The sequence below is a fragment of the Dreissena polymorpha genome, chromosome 1 (assembly GCF_020536995.1).
Source record: "Dreissena polymorpha isolate Duluth1 chromosome 1, UMN_Dpol_1.0, whole genome shotgun sequence".
Classification (NCBI taxonomy): domain Eukaryota; kingdom Metazoa; phylum Mollusca; class Bivalvia; order Myida; family Dreissenidae; genus Dreissena; species Dreissena polymorpha.
The window spans coordinates 95507123-95534433 of record NC_068355.1 but is presented as its reverse complement, the minus strand read 5'-3'; the positions used below and the strand labels follow the sequence as shown (position 1 = coordinate 95534433).

General features: G+C 36.5%; 1 protein-coding gene across 7 annotated transcripts; it reads left to right on the top strand.

Annotated features, from left to right (window-relative positions):
* Positions 1–27071, top strand: LOC127841342 (NADPH--cytochrome P450 reductase-like). 7 transcript variants are annotated; one of them, XR_008030941.1, is made up of 17 exons: positions 323–344; positions 1788–1965; positions 3923–3980; positions 4486–4614; positions 5028–5177; positions 5677–5801; positions 6056–6145; positions 6427–6525; positions 6761–6877; positions 9803–9921; positions 10314–10492; positions 10794–10943; positions 14642–14787; positions 19326–19444; positions 20528–20756; positions 22852–24157; positions 24441–27071. XR_008030941.1 is itself a non-coding variant. In XM_052370103.1 (16 exons), exons 2-16 carry the CDS (start codon positions 1799–1801, stop codon positions 22994–22996), a joined length of 2022 nt encoding a protein of 673 aa, XP_052226063.1. In that variant the 5' UTR covers positions 1–137; positions 1788–1798; the 3' UTR covers positions 22997–27071. The 7 variants fall into 7 exon arrangements, 3 of the variants coding, with proteins under 3 accessions (XP_052226063.1, XP_052226060.1, XP_052226073.1); XR_008030939.1 differs by having other exon boundaries at positions 24303–27071; XR_008030940.1 differs by having other exon boundaries at positions 22852–24302.
* Positions 27072–27311: the final 240 nt, after the last annotated feature.

Genomic DNA, 27311 nt, shown 5'->3' with positions numbered 1-27311 from the left:
CGAGATATAACGATCAAACACCGTCTAAAATACGACCAATCACTGACATATACGAAGGACGCCGATTGAAAAAGTGACACTGACGTTACGCCGGAAATGTACATTAATTCAGCAAGTTTATGACGTGCGGTCCACAGGTGAAATATGATTTCTTGCTTAACGTAATCAATTAAATGTTGTTGTTTTTTGTGTCGATTAGTTGTTGTTACTTATCAAAAGTACACGTATTTAAATAAGTTTATAGATGTTTCTTAAATCTAAACTCATATGTATGCGTTACGTGACAATACACACGCCTGATAATATCACATAATGTCATAGTTTGCTGTAGGCCTAAGTTAACTGTATTTATCGTCCTATATTTTAACTTAGTATTATGAAATCTTAGATCTTGTGTCATAATCAAATCAATGCGTTAGTTCTTTAATTTATCCCATCATCAGACGTGCATTGTCGAAATAAACCACTGTGAAATAAATTTACCTTTATTTCAGCAGTGCTGAAATATAGCTGTCACGCGCGGCGAAGAATGTTCATATTACTCGGAATCAACTATAAAGTAATCATTTTTAGTAAAATCGAATCAGATTCAACAAAACAAACAATTTGATACCAAGATGTAATATAGTTTTTACACATAATGCAACTCAAAAAGCAAATAAACATTATTTACAAATATTAAGTGCGCGTACTCGTGACGTCATTATTAATACGTCATACGACACAATGCATGTTGTTTCACGCTAAAGATGCAGTTGTTTAGTGTCTTTTTTTTTCCATTATTTCTTAAACATCGGGGACGTAGAGGTATGATAAACGAAAAACAGGTTGGTTACTGATCTTTTTGTAATGTATTAGGCTCGACACGATTAAAATAATGAAACGATGTTTGCTTAAAATATCTTTGGGATTTTCCGTCTAGTTCGATTTTCCTATTCTATGTTTAAAGAAATAATTTACGTCTAAGAAAATTGATGGGATAAATCGAATACTAGGTCGGTGCCGAATAAAGCAAAGTTTATCTTGCTCGGCACGAAAATCTGAACCACTCGCCAAGGCTCGTGGTTCAGATTTTCTAAGCCTCGCAAAATAAACTTTGCTTTATTCGGCACCGACCTAGTATTCTCTATAAGTTATCAGTGTACGTGATGTATTTGTGTTATAAACATACATTATACTGGTAGTATAATAGAAACGTATCTCGTTATTCGGACAATTCGGATAAATATATGTTGCATAATAACATTGGGGGCATAGATATGCTCTAAATTGATTTCTTATGCAACCTTTTAATTAATTATAATTTCTGACAATTCAAATTGCCAAATGTTTCTGTTTAATATTTAAAAAATCTATCAAGTGCCATACACATATTTTAGCCAGGTACATGTATCAGAAACATTTGGCATCCAAATCAAAACATTCCATTACATTGTTTACAATGAAATCATAAGAAAAAATGTCCAAGATATGTTTTATATGCCCACACATGAAATTATCTAAACATTTAAAACAAAAGATATCCTCTAGCTTGAGTTGAAAAATATTTAGGTTATGTTGTATAAAATAGTGTCAGTGTATCTGAAAAAACTGTTATAAAATGCCAGTGATGGGCTAATTAAATGGATTTAAGTAAGTGTAAATCTATGGCTCCTAATATATGTGCTGGGCCCCTAGATTTACTGAGAACAATCATGTATCATATTAGTAGTAAAATGTTAGTTATATAATCTGTGTATGTGCTGTGCTAATTTTAAACACCAATCCCTTCCTGTTATCTGTTTCAGTTAATGGTGAAATGAGTGATGACATTACATCGGCAGACATGGCAGAGGAGGCGACTGCGCCATTCTTGTCCAACCTTGACTTCTTTATTCTCTCTTTGATAGCAGGAATGGCCGTTTATTGGCTGTTCTTTAAAAACAAACAGAAGGAGCAACCAGTATTCAAGAAACTTACAGTATCGTGAGTACCATTTAGTATTTAAACTCTTGATTGTTCATGAGTCTGTTGTTATTTACTTACCTTCTCCCTCAGCTGAAATAAGCGAAAGTAAGGAAACTAACAGGAGAACTTCTGTTCAGTGTATATCAACTCTTCACTTATTTCATTAATGCACCACCCTCATCATTATTATAGTTAATCATAAACAACTCACATTTGGAAGTTTGGTGAAAACATTTGCAAATATAAGCAAATGCACTTAAGTGTTTATGTTGTGTTATTATTGCATTTAAATGAATTTAATTAATAATAATAATACTATTTGTCAATATCTGGCTCAAAGTAAATCTCAAAAGGAATAACTTTTCCTTCATTAAATAAGATGGAGGAGTTACTATCTCCATGGAGAAGTTATATTCCACATCTCCCTCACGGTTGAGTCCTGCTATTGATTCAGGGGTGGCGAAATCTCATGTTATCTAGGTGTAGGTGTACTTATTACAATATCACATTTAGGCTTTAAAAATCCACTAGTTGTTACTTCATGAAATGCATGTATGAATTCGACTATTTTACAAATAATTGTAAAATCTTTATTCCCAGTCGATTCTTGCAGTTTGTATGCTTTACATCAGTTTATTAAACTGTGCTGAATAATATTCTTTTAAATATCATGGCTATTATAGCCATGTATATTCACAATATATTGCATGTGAATTTCGTGCAAAGATATCCAAACATTTGTGAGCAAACAGGAGACTGGCTTCGGGCAGCTCATGAGAACTAGGTCGTGCTTCCGATGCTGCCCGTAGCCACTCTCGCATGTAAATGTTCGGATATTGTTTCGGGAAATTCACAGGAATATATTATTGTCTCACACAAAATAAAAACTTATTTTTTATATCTGGTTAAATCTTTGTTTCCATACCACACAGTGCTCCAGCTAGGATTTGAAAAGGGCAGTGGGGGGGCTATTTTGCCAAAAGGGCACTTTTGGCGCCCACAATTTTGTCAAAAGGCACTTTTGAGCGCATGGGCGTATCTGGAATGCTCCATGTTGCATATCCATTTATGTTATTAATGCTTGTGATATTAATATAGTATTCCCATTACAACATGTATAATAAAACCATTCAAATTACATGTCTACAATGAGGATTAAATTAATTACAATGTAAGAAATTTATAAATTCTCATATGTCCAAAAAAAAGGGCAGGGCCTAGGAAGGGCAGGGCGGGGCTTCCGAAGGGCAGGGCGCCCTTCCATTGAGGCCTAGCTGGAGCACTGCCACATCTAGTATTGAAAAAATTTATATTGCCAAAAGGACGACTGATTTTTTATGGGTTAACTTTATTTTAAGAAATATTGGTTGATTTGTTAGTTTTTATTGGGCTTTAATAAATTGTCCATGCCTCTAAAATCTGTATATAGCAACAATGGCTGTTAAAAGAAGAGTCTTTGAAGTTACTGATGAGGTTTGGGCGACTTTTAGATGTAAAATTTGTCACAGGATTATTGTTTGAAAAAAAACTCAAATCAAACTTGGTAGATAGAGCATGTAAGTTTGTAACATGACTTTTGTGGGTATGAATAATATTGATTCATTACAACTTTAATTGTAAGATCATGTTAGCACCAGCCACCAGTTTTTTGTAGAATAAAAATCAGACTTCTGCTATATTATTTTAAGTTGAGAGTTGATTACTTAAAATGGGTATCCGCAGACAAGGTGATTGAAAAGAAATCAGTTTCCTGGATCTGTAAAATTGTTAAAGGGACAGTTTACTTGGCCAACCCTGCCATCAATTGTGTAGCCCATGGAGCCCCTGGTTTTGTCTGTAGTTGTTACGTCTGGTTTTGACCGTATAATTTGTGTGGAGAAAATTTTAAAAGTATGCATAATGCTGTCCTTTTTTGTACTGTTTGTTTAATATTGGAAAAAAAACTAAGTTACCGATATTAATCTTTTATTTTCAGTCCCTTGAACAGAAGTTCCTCTTATGATCCGAGTTTTATCAATAAAATGAAGAATTCAGTAAGTGGTTGGCAAACATATTGATTATATTTAATACTGGAATATTATGCTGTCTGATACAACAATGCCATGTTGTTACTTAATGGATACTAATAGATTCCAGTTTTGTGTCATGAACGGCATGTGTCTCCATTTAACTATACATTACTTTGAATGGCAAATTTTACTATACATTGCAATAATCTTGTTATTCTGTTCATCTCTTCACTTCATACTAAAATTTAATATCATAACTGTCATTGAATAAAACCGCTATTATTGAAGGCATCAAGTTAAGAGGGGCTTTGCAATTTTTTTTCACTCTACTTCCTTTGCAATAACTTTTCAAATAAAGATTAGTTGAAATGGTTTTCATGGATTCATTGTTGTAAATGTGCACACTAGCACAGTTTTTTCTGTCTCAAAGATGACCTTTGGTGTTTTATTGATGCAGCCATGAGTTACATATCTTATTAAAGATAATTTGTTGAAAAATTAAAGGTTGTACGTGTTCTATATTGTTAAGGGTCGTAATGTTGTGGTGTTCTACGGGTCACAGACGGGCACAGGAGAGGAATTTGCAGGCCGTCTGGCCAAGGACTGTGCTGGATACGGGATGAAGGGCATGGTCGCAGACCCAGAAGAGTGTGAAATGGTGAGAGATCGTTGCAGCCATTCATAAGCATTTGGTCTTTTGGTTTTGTATGGTTTTGGATTAAAACATCTCATGATCTGTAAACACACTTAAAACAGGTTAAATATTGGATATTGTCTAGAAATAGTACTTGAATAATAATTTATATCATAGACTCTATATGTTCTTACTTAAATGTCTTCAACAACAGTCGAAAGTGTGAAACAATATATATGTAAAGCATTGCTAATTTTAAGCATTGCATTTTATATAAATGTTTGGGTTCTAGAAGACGTTTTATGCACTATGAAAAAGTCAACATAATATACCTAAAATTAATGCTGCATTGGTAGTTGATGGCATTTAAGTTCAATGTTGACTGTATTATAGTTTTGGAGTCAGCATGGCATCTAATAACTAGTCTGTGTCTATAGGAGGACCTATCACGGCTGTCTGAGATAGAGAAAGGTCTCGCTATATTCTGCATGGCCACATATGGGGAGGGGGACCCAACAGACAATGCTCAGGAGTTCTACGAGTGGCTGCAGACAGGGGATGTGGAACTTGCAGGTGTAAAATACGCTGTAAGCTCTATGAATTGACCTGTTATAAAACCGTACATCATAGTAATAACAATCACCTGGTCTGTAGACTTCATCAAAGTCGCCAAAGGTTTTTCATCAAAGTCAATTATGAATTATGTTTTTATCAAAGTCAATTTAGTGAATTGTGAAAGAAATTATTAACTGAATCCTGGATTAAAAATTAACGAGTGTCTCTTCTTTGAATTTTTATTCCATTTCAATGTTTTTTATTGCATTTAAATGACATGAGTTTTTATGCAAAATGTGTCTTGGTATATAGATCTGTTAAATATGTAAACATTCAAAAACAAACCCCAAGAAAGTAATAAGGTAAAAAGTTCATCCTGAAGTGTGTGTTACACGAGATCCGAAATTTCTGATAGAACTATATGTATGTTTTTGTTTGTCTTTATGTTATAATATATGTAAGTACATCACTGCCCTTTTATCTCCCATTATGATAGTTGCACACATGTGCAATGTAAACTTCTACTTGCAGGTGTTTGGCTTGGGTAACAAGACGTATGAGCACTACAACGCTATGGGCAAGTATGTGGACAAGAGGCTGGAGGAACTGGGCGCTGAACGCGTCTTTGAGCTGGGCATGGGTGATGATGATGGGAAGTAAGTGCTGCCTAAAATTGTTAATCATCATCTAGTTGTATGCATGTCAATTAGCACTATCAAAAACTTGGGCACTTAAATCTCTATATGTTCAATAGAATGTACCTGCAATTTTCAGTTTGCAAAGAGAATGAATGCATGTAATTCATTTGTCTTTTTACCATGTTTTCAAATTCAAATAATAAAGTTGCATTCACGTTTTAAATAAAGAAGATGTCTGGGTACCATTGTCAACATTTTATGTTTCACAACAGCATAGAAGAAGATTTTGTGACATGGAGGGAAAAGTTTTGGCCTGCAGTCTGTGAACAATTTGGAGTGGAGCCCACAGGGGATCAATTCAAGTAAGTTATCCAGCTGTCAGTACTCACAGGGGATCAATTCAAGTAAGTTATCCAGCTGTCAGTACCCACAGGGGATAAAGGCATGTCAATTATCTAGCTAACAGCCCCCTGAGGTAGAAAAGCTTTTCAATAGTTTGGTTCTTTGTAACAGTGTTGATATATATAGTTTGTTATATATTTCAGTTTCTGTTTCTCAAAAGTTAAGTCACACAATGCACAAAGTAATGGTGTTGTGCTTCTATATTGTGCAGTATATTTTTTTATTTAAACATGTATTGCAGTATTCGTCAATACAACCTCACTGTTCACGATGATTTGTCTCAAGAGAAGGTATTCAAAGGAGAAATTGCACGGCTGCGATCATTTGAAAACCAGCGTCCGTAAGTATTAATCCGATTTAATGTAACAAACAAGATTTTTGTGCTCTCATTCAAATGAAACCATTCAGAACCTAAACACGCAATAACACAACTTAAATGTTGAATAAAATATATAAGCTATAAAATGGAAAAAGAAAACCATCAAACATATTTGTATCATGAGAATGTGTGCGTTACTTTAAATTGTATGAAAACTTAAATCCTTGTGAGTAACATTAAAATGAATAATTTCTAGACCCTATGATGCCAAAAATCCCTACTTGGCTCCTGTGAAAGTCAATAGGGAGCTCCACAAGGCAGGCGACAGGTCCTGCATGCACATAGAGTTTGACATCTCGGGATCCAAAATCAGGTAACACCACAGGGCCTGTAAATAGGATTTGACATTTTGTGACAAGCTACACCTACCAATCATAGTTATAAAATAGATTGCGTACCTTGTTATCATATTTATTTTGTTAAGAGCAATCGCATTATTAACATTGATATTTAACCAGGTTTTCAAAAGGAAAAAAACTGGTTATTAGATTGGCGAATGTCCGTGGGCTAACTGGCGGGCGGGCGGAACAAGCTTGTCTGGGCCATAATTTTGTCCTTCATTGTAAGATTTTAAAATCATTTGGCACCATCATTAAACGGAGTGTCCCACGAAAGAATTATGTCGATATCTCCAAGGTCAAGGTCACACTTTGAGTTCAAAGGTAAAAAATGGCCATTAATGAGCTTGTCCGGGCCATAACTATGTTATTCATTGTGATATTTTGAAATCATTTGGCTCATTTGTTCTCCATCATGGGCGGTGTGTCGCACGAAAGATTCACATCAATATCTCCAATGTCAAGGTCGCCACGACTAAAAAATAGATTTATTTTGAAACGAAGGGGGTTAATTTTGTTTGTTCAGTTCAAAAGTTCAGTTTGAGTTGTCTCCCTTTATCAGACTTTTTTTCTACAATGAAAACCTGGTTTTTATGCCCCCGGTAGGAAGCATATAGCAGTTGAACTGTCCGTCAGTCAGTATGTGTGTATGTCAGTCTGTCCGTCCGTCCGAAAAAAGTAAATTAACATTGGCCATAACTATTGCATTATTGAAGATAGAAACTTGATATTTGGCATGCGTGTGTACCTCATGGAGCTGAACATTTTGAGTGGTGAAAGGTGAAGGTCAAGGTCATCCTTCAAGGTCAAATGTCTAATATATGGCGTCTGTCTGTCCGTCCAAAAACTTTAACATTGGCCATAACTTTTTCACTATTGATGATAGCAACTTGATATTTGGCATGCATGTGTATCTCATGGAGCTGAACATTTTGAGTGGTGAAAGGTGAAGGTCAAGGTCATCCTTCAAGGTCAAATGTCTAATATATGGCGTCTGTCCATCCAAAAACTTTAACATTGGCCATAACTTTTTCAATATTGAAGATAGCAGCTTGATATTTGGCATGCATGTGTATCTCATGAAGCTGCACATTTTGAGTGGTGGAAGTTCAAGGTCAAGGTCATCCTTCAAGGTCAAAGATGAAAACAACATTTGTTTTTGTTTTTTTCAATGCGGCGCAATAGGGGGCATTGTGTTTCTGACGAAAACATCTCTTGTTTTGTGACAGTTTTGTCCCTTGTTTGCACATTAAACTCACACTAAAAGTGAAACTTTTGATTTTGTTTACACATCATCAGTTATATTTGCTTATTCACACAAACTGCAATTGACTTATTTTAAGCAACATGAGCATAATAGATTTGGCTGACCCAGTTTACAGATTTTTATAAACAAAAGAGTGCACTGTATTAATAAACACTCATTCTCCGAGTTGGTGGCTTAAGCTTGGTGCGTAGAATGTCGTCCCAGATTAGCCTGTGCAGTCGGCATGTGCTCATCAGGGAGGACACTTTCCGCTTTTCTGGAATTTGTTGTTTGTATGAAGTCTTTTCTTATAGAAACTCCATTTCAAGCAAAAAGTGTGTCATCCCTGATTAGCTTGTGTGGATAGCACAGGCTTATCTGGGACGACATTCAGAGCTCCAGATAACTTTTATAAGTAATTGGGTAAATACCCACTACTTTTGAGTTAAATTGGGTATTTTCATTTTCAATTGGGTGCAAAAAAAGTCGGTACCCACTACTTTAATTGACAATTGGGTATTAATGCCCCCGAATCGAATGATCAGGGGCATATTGTTTTTGGCCTGTCCGTCTGTCTTTCTGTCATTCTGTCTAAAAACTTTAACCTTTGTTAAAGTTTGATAACTTTTGCATTATTGAAGATGGCAACTTCATATCTGGCATGCATGTGTATCTCCCGGAGCTGCACATTTTGAGTGGTGAAAAGTCAAGGTCAAGGTCATCATTTAATGTTAAAGGTCAAATATCATTGTATTTTTCTTTCCTAAAACTTTAAAATTCGTTAAAGTTTTGTCATTCCTTTTTTAATATTGAAGATAGCAACTTGATATTTGGCATGCATGTGTATCTCATGGAGCTGCACGTGTTGAGTGGTGCAAGGTCAAGGTCATCCTTCAAGGTCAAAGGTCAAATTTATGGCTTCAAATCGGCGCAATAGGGGGCATTGTGTTTCTGACAAACACATCTCTTGTTTTTTTTTATTGTCTTAAATTCTCAAATGCTTACCTGAATGAGCTGGTTGAAGTTCCACAGTTAATTGATTAGTTTCAGAGATCTTGTGTAATTATGTAGATTTATCCATTATATACAGTCTTGATTTAAAAAAAGTTTGACGATTTTTCCACCTGTTTTCTTACAATGTAAGCACTGTCAGCGCTTGCCTCCAACACAATATCATCAAGAATTAGTTTCACTATATTTTCCGCTTCTAATTTTGTGTTGCTTGCAGTTAAATAACTTCAAATTGAGTTTTATTGTGCCTGGAATACAATATTTCCCTTTTTACGGTTTGCATTTCGAAATTTTTCACAACAATAACAAGTAGTTACATAGACGCTTTATTCCGTACATATTATTGTGCTGAAGGTTATACTGAAAGCGCTTGGACAAAGCAGAAATAAACCGGGTATTTTGGACCTGGGGTATTTCCAGGACAGATTTACTCGTTAAACAAAGGAAAAATACGATATCGGCAATTTCAATTGGGTTTCGGTACGCAGAGTTTTAACTTTCTATGCGTAATCGGTAATTTTACATTGGGTATTTACGCAAATACACACCTTATCTGTAGCTCTGACAACACTTGTCTTTAAACCCTGTTTTCCTAGGGAGAGGCTCATTTACGATAAATGTATCCAATGAATGTGTCCCTTAGATACGAGGCAGGGGACCACGTGGCCATATTCCCAAAGAACGACACTGCAGTTGTGGAGAAAATAGGGAAACGACTGGGAGTGGATCTGGATACTGTTATTACACTGACAAATGTGGATGGTGAGTTGCCATCAATCTTACTTGAGTCTTTAAAAAAGTATTTATAACAAAACTTGTATCAATTACCAGGATATGTTATGTATTGACATTAAAATGTCACGTCTATTCTACTTTGCACAATTATGTTGGTGAGTCTATTTTGTCTTCTTTATAGCCCATTAAAACAACATTCTTTGTACTGTGCCATCATGCTTGTTTTTTTGTCAGTAGTGGACTTCAAACAATAATGAGGGTCAATGCTACCATATTTCATGTTGTTGTAAAGACCATAACTGCTGTAATATCAAAATTGTTGCCCAGTAAGCTACAGTTTACTTATGTTGTTTTGTTGCCTCATCTTGATTATCTTGTTAACCCCTGCATTTGATATATTTGGTATTGATGTTTTCCAGATGAGGCTAGTAAAAAGCATCCATTTCCGAACCCGTGCAGTTACCGCACGGCTCTTCTTCACTACCTGGATATCACCAGCACCCCTCGGACACACATCATGAGAGAGCTGGCGGAGTATGCCAGAGACAAGGATAAGGAGTTCCTGCTGAAAATGTGTTCACCCACGCCTGAAGGAAAGGTGAGCATGCAAGGGCTACGAGCTAGATGTTGCTGAGGCTTTGATGTTGCCACAGTTTTAATTTGTCATAAAAATGTGTACGGGAACTGCTTTTTTTGCGAAATTCTTTCTTTGTTACCCTTACATAATTTAATTTGTCATTTATTTTGTCCTTTGAAAAAATTAAAGTGTCATCAATAATCAGATAAGCATAATGATGTGCTTAAATGTAGATTTCAAATAAAAAATCTTAGCTGTTCATTTTAACATTTTGATGCACAACATTTTCCTCCATGGTGAATTATGTATTTGTTCATGTCAGAGCCTGTACAATGAATGGATCGTCAAGTCTCATCGAACCATTCTCCATATACTGGAAGACCTGCCTACTTTAGAGCCTCCCATCGATCATGTATGTGAGCTGTTACCACGGCTACAGGCTAGATACTACTCTATCTCATCATCACCAAAAGTATGTAGACATTTACTCTTGTTATAGTACAGCCTTTTGCTCTGTTAACAAACAATTGTTAATTGGTAGTATTGATCGAAGCCAGATTTATGTCATTATTGTTTAATTGTTAGGCCTGACCAGCATTGTAATTGACTCAAATGTTATTTGTACAATTGTAAAACGTAATTTACAACATTTCACAACTGCCAAAATTGTTGCAAATGCACAAACTCATACTAGAATTGCGACACCTTAAGGGTTTCGGGGGATGGAATGAGTGGAGGAATCAAATCAAATTGAAAATCGATTATTTCTAAAAAATTGGTACGAAAAAATATGTGGTTACAAAAAACAAACACATTTGGATACGAAAACGATTTTGAGTACGAAATAAAAGGGTACGAACAAAATAAAGGTACGAAAAACTATTTGGGTACGAAAAAAATGGGAACAAATAAAAAATTAGGTACGAAAAAAGTTTGGTATGAAAAAAATTTGAGTACGAACAAATGGGTACGAAAAAATTTGGGTACGAACAATTTATGTATGAAAAAAAATAAGGTCCGAAAAAAATGTGGGTAGGAAAAAAAACAAATTTGGTTACGAAAACAAATAAGAGTACGAAAAAAATATAGGGAACGAAAAAAATTAGGGTACGAACATTTATTTTGGTACGAAAAAAGGGTACGAATAAAAATTTGGGTACAAAACAAATTTGGGTACGAAAAAATTGGGAACGAAAAACATTTGGGTACAAACAAATTGGGTACGAAAAAAATTTGGGTACGAAAAACATTTGGGTAGGAAAAAAATGGGTACGAATTTTTTTTGGGTACGAACACATTTGGGTACGAAAAACATTTGGGTACGTAAAAAAAAATGGTTACGAAAAAAAAATCGGGTACGAAAAAATTTGGGTACGAAAAAAAATTGGGTACGAAAAAAATGGGTACGAAAAAAAATTCGGTACGAAATAAATATGGGTACGAAATATTTTGGGTACGAAAACAAATATTTAAAAATCAAATTTGAATTGTCTGGCGCGTGATTTGTCTCCTGGGGGTGAATTGTCTTTGGGTTGCTATTAACGCTACATGTACTTCCGGCCAAGCCACGTGTTTATAGCGATTGCGCAATAAAAAACACCACTTTTTCGTCATTTTATCAAAAACTAGATTTTTCCCAGAAATGACGAATATGCCATCGTGTAGATCGCGTTCTTGTCAATAAACAAGTCAAATTTCAGCAAACGTGTTGGGCCAGTTTTCAAGACTCCCAAATCGCGGCTATAACCAGGAGCTTAACGAATTTTAGTCGCCATTATCATTCGTTCAATTGAACGTCATCAATGATGACGTCCAATACATCACTCATTCCATACTAGAGTTGCGACACCTTAAGGGTTTCGCGGGATGGAATGAGTGGGGAGATGAAATAAAATTGAAAACCTATTTCTTTTGTGCATTTAATGATGGTAACCAAAGTTCTCGCAAAAAATTAATATACATATCACATGATAGTAACCATAATACTCGCAGACATGTTTATTGTTTCGAGGCCGTTCGATTAGCTACCTTAAAAAGTAGAACTTCAATTCCCATGACTATAATATTAAAAACGTGAAAAGAGCAAACAACTGCAGTGTGTCGGACATCCCAATCTTAAACACTATCGACTAGCGTTAAGCCTTTTTCTGTGTCTACAAAATTCTGTGTATTTTATTGAAACATCATTATAGCTTTGCGTTCAAGATAGTGTTGAATTCATTTTGCGATGCAATCAGCGCTTTGATTTTATATTACGAAATGTACTACGCAGTACATTGTGTGACGTCATTTCGGTGACGAAACACAATGGTTTTATTTACACTCTCTGGAATTTAAGGACATGTCGTTGTGTTTTTTTATCTGTAAACTATTTGTTTAAAGCATCGAACGAATGCAAAACGTATTTCGGATTGTGTATTCATCATGCATAAATGTAAACATAGATAGGAATACAATACAATTGTGTGGTTTGAACTAAGTTTCGATAAAGACATGGATTAATAAAGGTGAAAGTGCATATCGTTTCAAATTGTTTGTTATAAACTTTGAATTAAAGTAGTCAACTTATTGTTACAAACATTGGATTAACGATGTCATTTATGTAAGCGTGACGTTTATACTAAATTAAGTTTTTTTATTACTCTTGTTAAAGCTGAAATTGAGTCATCAAATTTCGCTACAAAACGGTGTCAGTTGCAATAGATATTTTAATGTGCGACGTGAAATTATAATTATGTTTGATTATTTTGTTTATTTGTTACGCACTTTATGCTGCTAATGATGTGTTGCTCACGGCAAGCCTTGCCGTGTAAACCTTTCTTCAACTCGTCGGACAAATTCAAGTACACGTGATACTTACATTGTATTTTATTTTTTCTGTGTATTTGATGATGGTAACCAAAGATATCACAGAGATTTTAATATACATGAAACTATTTCAATTAATGCTATTTTGAGAAGTCCGTCACCACTCTATCGTTTGTTATTGTTAATATCATACTATTTTGCTCCTCTATATAAACATTTCTCAAAACCGGCTTTCCGTACTTTTATTTTGCATGCAACTGATTGCGCAATTTATGACGTATGTTGTGTGACGTAATTTATTTGTCAAAACAAACAATTTTAAGTTAAATTCTCTGGATGTTTTTAACAGTTATTTATTTGTTTAAAGCATCGAACGAATGCAAAAACGTATTTCGGATTGTGTGTTTATCATACATAATTGTAATTGTTATATTATATTGGATTATTTTCGTCATTAAGGTAAGCGTGTTGTTAATACTCAATTGATTTACTGCTCACGTTTATTTATTGATTCAATAATTAAACCCTAAATTAATAATGTATTTGTCTCATGATTATCATGTATATTAAAGATATTATCGGATAATAGAATACCATGTTTATACCAGTGTGTACTTACATTTATCCGACACGTCTCGGAAAGCCTCGCCGTGTTAACCTTTCTTCAACTCGTCGCACACAATAACATAGATTTATGTCATGAATATCTAAACAACCACACTCGATCTGCACAAAAGACATGCATGTGTACTTCGTATTGATATTTAAACACAATTATTACGTCGTTGTTTATAGATTTAACGCCTAACTGTATATTATATTGAATTAATAACGCGTAACTTAGTTTCTTTGTTTCTTAACAAGATGGAAGCTAGCCTAAGCGCTTTTCATGACGTTACGTCACAATGTTTATCTACGCGCGTTGTGTTTCGCAGAAAAAATATTTAAACACAAAATACTCGAAAACTTGATTTTTGCCAGGTATAACGCCTACGCCAACAGGTAGATCGCATTCTTGTCCATATTCATGTCAAATTTCAGCAAACGTGCTGGGCCAGTTTTCAAGAAGCCCAAATCGCGGCTATATGCCTCAACTTAACGAAACTTAGCCCCCTTTATCATTCGTTCGATTGAACGTCATCAATGATGACGTCCAATACATCACTCATTCCATATTGATTTGGTGAAAACCATTTAGCAAATAGCCCTTATTTCAACATTTCATTAATGAGTATGTTGATCGTACAATGACATTACTTGTATCTTTATTGATGTATTTGTTTTGATAAAGGTGAATAAAATAAAAATATATTACCCTCTAAAATATTGATTGTAACATTGCTATACCTTCTGACTCCACAGAAAGACCCTACGAGTATCCACATCACTGCAGTGCTGGTGAAGTATGACACCAAGACAGGCCGCACCATCAAGGGAGTGACCACCAACTGGCTGGCTGATATGAAGCCAGGGGCTGACAGCACACACAGGGTGCCCATCTATGTCAGGTACAGCAAGTCTTGAATTGAAGTAACCTTCACAAGATTCATCAAATCTTTACATATAAACCAAGTTTCTATAACAAGACACGCTTCCTGTCAGAGTGAGTTTGTCCAGTCCCAGTGGCCTGCTATTTCTTATGGTATATAAGTTTTTAATCAAAGGTATAAAAGTTATGAATCGTGTAAAACTATAGGTATTTTATGAGAATTGTCCTGTTGTCTGTGTGTGTGATATATCAGTGTTCTCACTCTGCCCTGTGGTCTGTGTGTGTGATATATCAGTGTTCTCACTCTGTCCTGTGGTCTGAGTGTGTGATATCAGTGTTCTCACTCTGTCCTGTGGTCTGGGTGTGTGATATATCAGTGTTTTCACTCTCTCCTGTGGTCTGAGTGTGTGATAACAGTGTTTTTATGCCCCCCCGGTAGGGTGGCATATAGCAGTTGAACTGTCCGTCAGTATGTGTGTATGTCAGTCTGTCCTTCCGTCCAAAACAAAAACTTTAACATTGGCCATAACTTTTGCATAATTGAAGATATAAACTTGATCTTTGGCATGCATGTGTATCATCACATTTTGAGTGGTGGAAGTTCAAGGTCAAAGTCATCCTTCAAGGTCAAAAAAAATAAATTCAAAGAGGCGTTCTCAAGAAGCTGCACATTTTGAGTGGTGGAATTTCAAGGTCAAGGTCATCCTTCAAGGTAAAAGGTAAAAAAAAAAAAATCAAAATTTTTCAAAGCAGCACTATAGGGGGCATTGCGTTTCTGACGAACACATCACATGTTTAACTCTGTCCTGTGGTCTGTGTGTGTGATAACAATGTTCTCACTCTGTCCTGTGGTCTGGGTGTGTGATATATCTGTGTTTTCACTCTGTCCTGTGGTCTGAGTGTGTGATAACAGTGTTTTCATTCTGTCCTGTGGTCTGTGTGTGTGATAACAATGTTCTCACTCTGTCCTGTGGTCTGTGTGTGCGATAACAATGTTCTCACTCTGTCCTGTGGTCTGCGTGTGTGATAGCAGTGTTCTCACTCTCTGTCCTGTGGTCTGGTTGTGTGATAACAGTGTTCTCATTCTGTCCTGTGATCTGGGTGTGTGACAGCAGTGTTCTCACTCTGTCCTGTGGTCTGCATGTGTGATAACAATGTTCTCACTCTGTCCTGTGGTCTGAGTGTGTGATATCAGTATTCTCACTCTGTCCTGTGGTCTTGGTGTGATATATCAGTGTTTTGACTCTCTCCTGTGGTCTGAGTGTGCGATAACAGTGTTTTTATGCCCCAGGTAGGGTGGCATATAGCAGTTGAACTGTCCGTCAGTATGTGTGCATGTCAGTCTGTCCGTCTGCCAAAAAAAAACTTTAACGTTGGCCATAACTTTTGCATTATTGAAGATAGAAACTTGTTATTTGGCATGCATGTGTATCATCACATTTTGAGTGGTGGAAGTTCAAGGTCAAGGTCATCCTTCAAGGTCAAAGGTAAAAAAAATAATATAAAAATTCAAAGCGGCGTTCTCATGAAGCTGCACCTTTTAGAGTGGTGGAAGTTCAAGGTCAAGGTCATTCTTCAAGGTAAAAGGTAAAAAAAAATTATTTTTTTTTCAAAACGGCGCAATAGGGGGCATTGTGTTTCTGACGAACACATCTCTTGTTTCACTCTGTCCTGTGGTCTGTGTGTGTGATAACAATGTTCTCACTCTGTCCTGTGGTCTGGGTGTGTGATATATCAGTGTTTTCACTCTGTCCTGTGGTCTGAGTGTGTGATAATAGTGTGTTTACTCAGTCCTGTAGTATGTGTGTGTGATAACAATGTTCTCACTCTGTCCTGTGGTCTGTGTGTGCGATAACAATGTTCTCACTCTGTCCTGTGGTCTGCATGTGTGATAGCAGTGTTCTCACTCTCTGTCCTGTGGTCTGGTTGTGTGATAACAGTGTTCTCACTCTGTTCTGTGATCTGGGTGTGTGACTACAGTGTTCTCACTCTGTCCTGTGGTCTGCATGTGTGATAACAATGTTCTCACTCTGTCCTGTGATCTGTTTGAGTGATAACAGTGTTCTCACTCGGTCCTGTGGTATGTGTGTGTGATAACAATGCTCTCACTCTGTCCTTAGGTCCGTGTGTTGTGATAACAGTGTTCTCTTTCTGTCCTGTGGTCTGTTTGAGTGATAACAGTGTTCTCACTCTGTCCTGTGGTCTGTGTGTGTGATAACAGTGTTCTCACTCTGTCATGTGGTCTGTGTGTGTGTGTGATAACAGTTTTCTCACTCTGTCCTGTGGTCTTTGTGTGTTGTTACAGTGTTCTCACTCTGTCATGTGGTCTGTGTGTGTGATAACAGTGTTCTCACTCTGTCCTGTGGTCTGTGTGTGTTGTTACAGTGTTCTCACTCTGTCATGTGGTCTGTGTGTGTGATAACAGTGTTCTCGCTCTGTCATGTGGTCTGTGTGTGTGATAACAGTATTCTGGTCTGTGTGTGTGATAACAGTGTTCTTACTCTTGTCATGCGGTCTGTGTGTGTGAGTACAGTGTTCTCACTCTGTCATGTGGTGTGTGTGTGTGTGATTACAGTGTTCTGGTCTGTGTGTGCGATAACAGTGTTCTCACTCTGCCCTGTGGTCTGTGTGTGCGATAACAGTGTTCTAACTCTGTCCTGTGGCCTGTGTGTGTGATAGCAGTGTTCTCGTTCTGCCCTTTGGTCTAGGTGTGATAACAGTGTTCTCATTCTGTCCTTTGGTCAGTGTGTGTGAACAATGTTCTCTTTCTGTCCTATGGTTTGTTTGAGTGATAACAGTTTTCCCACTCTGTCCTGTGGTATTTGTGTGTGTTAGCAGTGTTCTCACTCTGTCCTGTGGTCTGTGTGTGTGTCTGATAACAGTGTTTTCACTCTGTCTTATGGTTTGTTTGAGTGATAACAGTGTTCTCACTCTGTCCTTTGGTATTTGTGTGTGTTAGCAGTGTTCTCACTCTGTCCTGTGGTCTGTGTGTGTGATAACAGTGTTCTCAGTCTGTCCTATGGGGTTTTTGTAATAATAATATTCTCACTCTGTCCTCTGCTTTGTTTGAGTGATAACAGTGTTCTCACTCTGTCCTATGGGGTGTTTGTAATAATAATATTCTCACTCTGTCCTCTGGTTTGTTTGAGTGATAACAGTGTTCTCACTCTGTCCTATGGGGTGTTTGTAATAATAATATTCTCACTCTGTTCTCTGGTTTGTTTGAGTGATAACAATGTTCTCACTCTGTCCTGTGGGGTGTTTGTAATAATAATATTCTCACTCTGTCCTCTGGTTTGTTTGAGTGATAACAGTGTTCTCACTCTGTCCTATAGGGTGCTTGTAATAATAATATTCTCACTCTGTCCTCTGGTTTGTTAGAGTGACAACAGTGTTCTCACTATGTCCTGGGGGTGTTTGTAATAATAATATTCTCACTCTGTCCTCTGGTTTGTTTGAGTGATAACAGTGTTCTCACTCTGTCCTATGGGGTGTTTGTAATAATAATATTCTCACTCTGTCCTCTGTTTTTTTTGAGTTATAACAGTGTTCTCACTCTGTCCTGTGGGATGTTTGTAATAATAATATTCTCACTCTGTCCTCTGGTTTGTTTGAGTGATAACAGTGTTCTCACTCTGTCCTATGGGGTGTTTGTAATAATAATATTCTCACTATGTCCTCTGGTTTGTTTGAGGGATAACAGTGTTCTCACTCTGTCATGTGGGGTGTTTGTAATAATAATATTCTCACTCTGTCCTCTGGTTTGTTTGAGTGATAACAGTGTTCTCACTCTGTCCTATGGGGTGTTTGTAATAATAATATTCTCACTCTGTCCTCTGGTTTGTTTGAGGGATAACAGTGTTCTCACTCTGTCATGTGGGGTGTTTGTAATAATAATATTCTCACTCTGTCCTCTGGTTTGTTTGAGTGATAACAGTGTTCTCACTCTGTCCTGTGGGATGTTTGTAATAATAATATTCTCACTCTGTCCTCTGGTTTGTTTGAGTGATAACAGTGTTCTCACTCTGTCCTGTGGGATGTTTGTAATAATAATATTCTCACTCTGTCCTCTGGTTTGTTTGAGTGATAACAGTGTTCTCACTCTGTCCTGTGGGGTGTTTGTAATAATAATATTCTCACTCTGTCCTCTGGTTTGTTTGAGTTATGACAGTGTTTTCACTCTGTCATGTGGGGTGTTTGTAATAATAATATTCACACTCTGTCCTCTGGTTTGTTTGAGTGATAACAGTGTTCTCACTCTGTCCTATGGGGTGTTTGTAATAATAATATTCTCACTCTGTCCTCTGGTTTGTTTGAGTGATAACAGTGTTCTCACTCTGTCCTGTGGGGTGTTTGTAATAATAATATTCTCACTCTGTCCTCTGGTTTGTTTGAGTGATAACAGTGTTCTCACTCTTTCCTATGGGGTGTTTGTAATAATAATATTCTCACTCTGTCCTCTGGTTTGTTTGAGTGATAACAATGTTCTCACTCTGTCCTGTGGGGTGTTCGTAATAATAATATTCTTACTCTGTCCTCTGGTTTGTTTGTGTACAGGAAGTCTCAGTTCCGCCTGCCGTTCAAGTCAGGACTGCCTGTGATCATGATAGGACCAGGCACAGGGCTGGCTCCCTTTAGAGGATTCTTACAGGAGAGGCACTTCTTAAAAACAGAGGGTACTTTTTTGTTAATTTTGTGAAGTTTGTATGCACAATATATATGGTTAATGTTTTGTTTATTTGTTTAATGTGATTAGCAAAAGTTTGCATGTAGGTGTCAAGATTATATACAAAAGCCTAACTTGACCATTTGTACTTAAGTAAAATCTTTACTTGAAGACATTTACAATTCAGAATATGATAATATTGCTTCAAGACAATGCTGTTAAGTAATACAAAAACAAGAGCCTGATCTTCAGATCAGTTTTTTTATTGAGCATTGATAAACCATTGAATTAATGGCAAACTAACCCCGAGTTGTTCTTAGTTTCCTATTCTATTAATACATCTACAGAAATAGATAATTATTTTGCTGGTACTTATACATTGATATTGTTATTTTGTAAAGATATTCTCAAATGTTCAGTTGTAATGTAATATGTAATACTGCTTATATAAGGACATTTCCATTTTTTACTGGAAAGCCATTTGGGGACAATCCTCTAATTATGTGATAAATACACACATGTGTAGGTATAATATAAAAACAGGGCTATTTTATATTATCATGTCTACTTCTCCTTAGCAAGCCAGCATTTTACACTTGACTGGTATTTCGGTGACAAAGTCACTCTTTTGTAGTTATGTTTATTACATGGATTATGTAAATATCTGCTTTGCTGGTGTACAAATTATTGGGCTTGAACTAAATAGATTTCAAGTTATTCTAATTTCGTAGGGCATATAGGAGGGCATATAGTGATCGGACCGTCCGTCCCTCTATCTGTCCGTCTGTCCTTCCGTCACACTTTGTGTTTAGGTTTCACATTTAGGTTCCGAAAAAAGCTCATAACTTCTATGTCGCTTCAGATAGCAAGTTGATATTTGACATGCATGTGTATCTCATGAAGCTGCACATTTTGAGTGGTGAAAGGTCAAGGTCATCCTTCAAGGTCAAAGGTCAAATATATTGCTTCAAAGCGGCGCAGAAGGGGGCATTGTGTTTCTGACAAACACATCTCTTGTTGTATTTACCAATTTGATATGTGTGCTAATCACCAGATAATTATACTCAATACCCATATTTGATTGTACCTGCAGGCAAGCCAGTAGGGGACACAATCCTGTATTTTGGTTGCCGTAAGAAGGCTGAAGACTACATATATGAGGATGAGCTGCGGGGATATGTGGAGAATGAGACCCTCACCAAACTACATGTGGCGTTCTCGCGTGACCAGGACAGCAAGGTGTACGTGCAGCACCTGCTCAGTGAGAACAAAGAGGAGACCTGGAAGCTGCTAGAGGCTGGCGCTCACCTCTATGTTTGCGGGTAAACTAACGTTGTTGTGTTATTATTTGAGGATTTCATGTAAGATTCCCGTGAGGGTTGCATAGCTTGTGTGGAGATGGATCAAGAAATCCTTTCTACTGCCATTCCCCCCTACCTCTGATTCAAGTAGGGCAGTTGTCAGCTACTCTCTGAAAATTTGGCAAAATGCATGTGCGTAAAGTGTCATCCCAGATTAGCCTGTGTAGTCCGCACAGCCTAATCAGGGATGACACTTTCCGCCTCACCTTGATTTTTGGTAAGGAGGGACTTCCTTGAAACTAAATATACTATAAAAGCGGAAAGTGTCATCCCTGATTAGGCTGTGCGGACTGCACAGGCTAATCTGGGACGGCACATTACGAACATTCATTATTCCCATTTTTGTCAGAACGCGACTCATATGCACTTAGTCGTGGTAAACTAACCAACCCAGGAAAAGATTTAATTGGTAAGCTGACTGCAATGATGTGACTGAAGTCCTGATGAAAACTGCAAAAAATGAACACATTTTCAATAAGGAAGACCTCTTTTTGATTTTTAAATCAAAACATATTAAATCAAGGTCACATTGATTACTTGTTCGAGGTAATAGGTGTTTTTACCAACATCTAGTTTTTAGCTTTTTTTGAATTGACTGGTCCTTGAGTAGGGTCCCCAATAGTACTAAAGATCTTAATGAAGACACCAAGTTCTCGTTTTTCTTAGAAATGTACTTCAGAATGTTTTAATAAGCTGCCTACCTATCATAGCTTGACACTAACAGTAAATGTACAAAAATGTACATAAAATACAACAATGTTAATGCTTCTTTTATGTCCAAAATGCAATCAACTTATTATACCCCCATTACCATTGGTAATGGGGGCTATATACATGTAGGAGTCACTTTGTCGTTCGGTCGGTCTGTCTGTCCTGAAAATTTCATCCAATCTTCACCGAACTTGGTCAGAAGTTGTATCAAGATGATGTCTAGGTCAAGTTTGAATATGGGTCATGCCAGGTCAAAAACTAGGTCACAGGGTCACTTAGTGCGTTTTAAACCGAAAGTTTGTATGGACCATAACTATGTCATTTATCGTTAGATTTCAAAATAACTTGGTATATTTTTTCACCAACATGGGACGGTGTGTCATGCGAAAGAAGTATGTCGGTATCTCCAAGGTCAAGGTCACACTTGGAGTTCATAGGTCAAAATGTCCATAGATGAGCTTTTCCAGGCCATAACTTCGTCATTTATTGTGAGACTTTACAATCATTTGGCACATTTGTTCACCATCTTTGGACGGTGTGTCATGCAAAAGAATTACGTCAATATCTCTACGGTCAAGGTCACACTTTTAGTTCAAAGGTAAAAAATGGCCATAAATGAGCTTGTCTGGGCCATAACTATGTCATTCATTTTGAGATTTTACAATCATTTGGCACAATTTTTTTAACATCATTGGACAGTGTGTCATAAAAAGAATTACGTAGATATCTGCTTTGTCAAGGTCACACTTTGAGTTCAAAGGTAAAAAATGGCCATAAATGATCTTGTCCGGGCCATAACTATGTAATTCATTGTCGATATCTCGTAGGTCAAGGTCACACTAGGAGTTCAAAAGTCAAAAATGGCCATAAATGAGCTTGTCCGGGCCATAACAACATGTATGTCATTCATTGTGAGATTTTGAAATGACTGTTTATTTTGTTCACAGTCATTGGACGGCGTCTCATGCAAAAGAATTCAAGAGTTCAAAGGTCAAAATGGCCATAAATGATAATGGCATTATAATTCTTTAAAAACGCCATAGATAAGCTTCTCTTGTTTTGTGAAGAAAGCATGCAAAATATTCTGTGTCAATGCAGCATGTGGGGGTATACGTCACGTCTGTGACAAAGCTCTAGTTATATCAGTTTACAGCTATTCAGCTGTTCCAAATTACAGACCATTTTAGCTGAACACAAGACTCAAAGATAATTAAAACCAATATTTACAATAAACAGTTAAAATACAATTATTAAAAAAAAATAATGTGTTGAAAGTTACCAATATAAAAACATGTTAATAATTTATGCATTCAAGTATTGAGGGCCATGCTTTTTGTTTTTTCAGCGATGCCCGGAACATGGCCAGAGATGTCCACGAAACCCTGCTGACCATTCTCCAGGAGTGTGGGCAGCTAGACTCAATCCGTGCTGCAGACTACATCAAGAAACTGCAGAACAAGGGCCGCTACTCTTGTGATGTCTGGAGTTAATTCTTGCACAAGGGACACTACTCTTCTGGCACCTAGAGTCGTCTTTGCACAGGAGCCACTACTCTTGAGATGACTAGTAAAAACTATTGCACAATGGACACAATACTTTCATTGCATTGAGTTGACTTTTGCTGTTATGTTGAGTGTTGTAAATATGGATGATTAGAGCTCTCTAATATATTTTGTTTTATTCTTAGTCAAGCAGTTATTTCTTTGCTTTTATTGTTTTATGATCCACTTTTTTGGTAAGTGGTGAACATGATGAAACCATTCCAAAGTTGTCCCAGAATGTCAAGATGTAAAACCTTTTTCTTGTATTATTAGTATTTACTTGACTGTAATGATACCATTGTATCCAGAGCCTGTATTCTCAAAGCTCTTTAGGTCGCTGTGGTGTAATGGATATGGTGTCCGCCTAGCGACCGGGAAGTCACGGGTTCGATCCCCACCGAAGGATCGTTCTTTAGATCTCCCCCATAGACACCAAGTACTGGTTCTAGGCCCAGGAAACAGACTTGAGAGCATTGAGACGGTGTGTCGCGCGAAAGAATTACGTTGATATCTTCAAGGTCAAGGTCACAATTTGAGTTTGAAGGTCAAAAATGGCCAAAAATGAGCTTGTCCGGGCCATAACATTTTTGTTCATTGTCAGATTTTAAAATCATTTGGCACATTTGTTCACCATAATTAGATGGTGTGTCGCGCGAAAGAATTACGTCGATATCTCCAAGGTCAAGGTCACAATTTGAGTTTGAAGGTAAAAAATGGCCATAAATGAGCTTGTCCGGGCCATTACTTTGTGATTCATTGTGAGATTTTAAAATCATTTGGCACATTTGTTCACCATCATAAGATGGTATGTCGCATGAAAGAATCACGTCGATATCTGCAAGGTCAAGGTCACAATGTGAGTTTGAAGGTCAAAAATGGCCATAAATGAGCTTGTCTGGGCCATTTCTATGTCGTTCATTGTGACATTTTAAAATCATTTGGCACATTTGTTCACCTTTATTGGATGGTGTGTCGCACAAAAGAATTACGTAAATATCTCCAAGGTAAAGGTCGCCACAACTAAAAATAGATTGATTTTGAAACATCTATGTAACTATGAAAGGATGATAACTCAAGAATGCTTAGGCCTAGGATCATGAAACTTCATAGGTACATTGATCATGACTGGAAGATGACCCCTATTGATTTTCAGGTCACTAGGTCAAAGGTCAAGGTCACAGTGACTTGAAATAGTAAAATGGTTTCCAGATGATAACTCAAGAACGCTTAGGCCTAGGATCATGAAACTTCATAGGTACATTGATCATGACTGGAAGATGACCCCTATTGATTTTGAGGTCATTAGGTCAAGGTCACAGTGACTTGAAATAGTAAAATGGATTCTGGATGATAACTCAAGAACGCTTAGGCCTAGGATCATGAAACTTCATAGGTACATTGATCATGACTGGCAGATGACCCCTATTGTTTTTTGAGGTCACTAGGTCAAAGGTCAAGGTCACAGTGACTTGAAATAGTAAAATGGTTTCCGGATGATAACTCAAGAATGCTTACATCTAGGATCATGAAACTTCATTGGAACATTGATCATGACTGGCAGATGACCCCTATTAATTTTCAGGTCACTAGGTCAAAGGTCAAGGTCACAGTGACTCGAAACAGTAAAATGGATTCTGGATGGTAACTTAAGAATGCTTGCACCTAGGATCATGAAACTTCATAGGAACATTGATCATGACTGGCTGATGACCCCTATTGATTTTCAGGTCACTAGGTCAAAGGTCAAGGTCACAGTGACTCTAAACAGTAAAATAATTTCCAGATGATAACTCAAGAATGCTTACACCTAGGATCATGAAACATCATAGGTATATTGATCATGACTGACAGATGACCCGTATCAATTTTCAGGTCACTAGGTCACATGTCAAGGTCACAGTGACTAGAAACAGTAAAATGGTTTCGGGATGATAACTAAAGAATAATTAGGCCTAGGATCATGAAACTTCATAGGTACATTGATCATGACTGGCAGATGACCCCTATTGATTTTCAGGTCAGTAGGTCAAAGGTCAAGGTCACAATGAAAAAAAAATGTATTCACACAATGGATTCCCCTACAACTGACAGCCCATATGGGGGGCATGCATGTTTTACAAACAGCCCTTGTTATCCCCGCCAAAAAAAAATTTGGAGGGGATATAGTAATTGGTCCTGTCCATCTGTCCGTCCGGCTGAAACTTTGTCTGGAGCATAACTCCAAATCTATTCAATGGATTTACTTTAAACTTAGAATATAAACAGATGGCAACTAGGAGAAGTGCAGTGACAAAAGAACCATAACTCTATCTACCTTAGTTTTTTAATTATCTCCCCTTTTATATACTTTTAAAGTAAATTTTTGTTCGGAGCAAAACTCTAAATATACGAAAGGGATTTACTTGAAACTTGAAATATAAGCAGATGGCAACTAGGAGAAGTGCAGTGGCCAAGAACCACAACTCTATCTACCTTATTTTTTGAATAATCTACCCTTTTATATAATTTTAAAATAAATTTTTGTCCGGGGCATAACTCTAAATCTACTGAAGGGATTTACTTGAAATATAAACAGATGGCAAGTAGGAAAAGTGCAGTGACTAAGAACCATAACTCTGTCTACCTTAGTTTTTGAATTTTTTCCCCTTTTATATAACTATAAAGTAAATTTTTGTCCTGAGCATTACTCTAAATCTACTAAAGGGATTTACTTGAAACTTGAAATATAAACAAATGGCAACTAGTAGAAGTGCAGTCACCAAGAACCATAACTCTATCTACCTTAGTTTTTGAATAATCTCCCCTTTTATAAAATTTTTAAGTTAATTTTTGTCCGGAGCATAACTCTAAATCTACTGAAGGGATTTACTTAAAACTTGAAACTTAAACAGATGGCAAGTAGGAGAAGTGCAGTGACTAAGAACCATAACTCTATCTACCTTAGTGTTTGAATTATATCCCTTTATTAAATTTCAAAGTAAATTGTTGTCCGGAGCATAATGAATTATCTCCCTTTATTTGTTTTTACAAATATTATTCTACTCTCTAAAACAAATGTTGTCTTACAAGCAAACACATTTAGGCGGGGATTTGGCACTACTGTGACAAGCTCTTGTTTTCTAATTGAAATCAAGGTCAATTTTACACAAGGGGGTAACAATACACATTTTGAATTGTCTCCCTTTATCAGACTTTTTTCAACTGAAAACCTGGTTTTGTGACAATTTTGTCCCTTGTTACTATTGTTTTTTGTGACACCTGATTTTGGACACTAAAATGATTTAAATAAGGTTTATGTGAGTCTACCTACCTATTTGACAAACTAAAGTATTGGATTGGCCATCCAAAAGCATCCACTGTTTAACATATAGTAGCACTTGTTTGCAAAATACTAAGCTTAGTATTAATAACTTGAAGATATGCTTTACTTTAAAGCCACATAAATAATCAAATCAACAAATATTTCGTAAAATAAAGTTAACCAATAGAAAATCAGTGTTCCTTACAGCAATAGTTTCAACACTAGATGTGGTCAAGTAACATAGATTTATAGAGAAACAAAATGTGAGTTTTCACATAATCAAAGCGTCATCAGATTAGCACATCAGGGCAGAATTCTGGTAAAATAGCATTGTACAATTAACTGTCTAAAAATTAAGAATCATTCTATATGTCAAAAAATTTAGAATTGTGAAAAATAATTATTTTTTACTGGGTTCCAAATATTTTGAGTAATTGCAGTACTTACCGACTGTAATGAAGGTGCTTGAATATAATGCTCCTGTACACATAAAACTGCAGGTTCGTTGCTGATTTATGAGTGTGTCTGGCTACTACTTGGGTATTTAGATGCCTTGGAACCAGTGTTGCATTGAATTCCATATAAACTTCCTTTATCATTATATTGGAGCATAATTTGATGTTTCGTATTTTTGACAGATATTTTTATATTTAATCATGTATTTACTATTCAATTTGATGTTTAATCAGTCATTATCATGCTTAATAAAAATGGCAAACTAAAGTGTTGTTCATGTCAATAATTTTTCTGAAGTAAACTAGGTTTTATTCATAAATTATTTTCTTGATTGCATTTTTGATGCGTGACATGCTAAAGTTTGTCTTTTATCTCACTTTTACAGCGAATTCGGTTCATTAAAGCCCCATTGATTACATATCATCTATAATCAACGTCAGGAAATGACGTCAATATTTCGACGAAATGACGTCATAGACCCAGCGAAATTATCCAGTCAAACTAATT

What these genes read in the sequence shown, in the direction of transcription:
- LOC127841342 (XM_052370103.1), top strand. Translation starts at nt 1,799, where the DNA reads ATGAGTGATGACATTACATCGGCAGACATGGCAGAGGAGGCGACTGCG. An exon ending in TCATTTGAAAACCAGCGTCC is followed by an intron (nt 6,526 to 6,760) that starts GTAAGTATTAAT and finishes AATAATTTCTAG; the next exon opens with ACCCTATGATGCCAAAAATC. An exon ending in GCACTTCTTAAAAACAGAGG is followed by an intron (nt 19,445 to 20,527) that starts GTACTTTTTTGT and finishes TTGTACCTGCAG; the next exon opens with GCAAGCCAGTAGGGGACACA.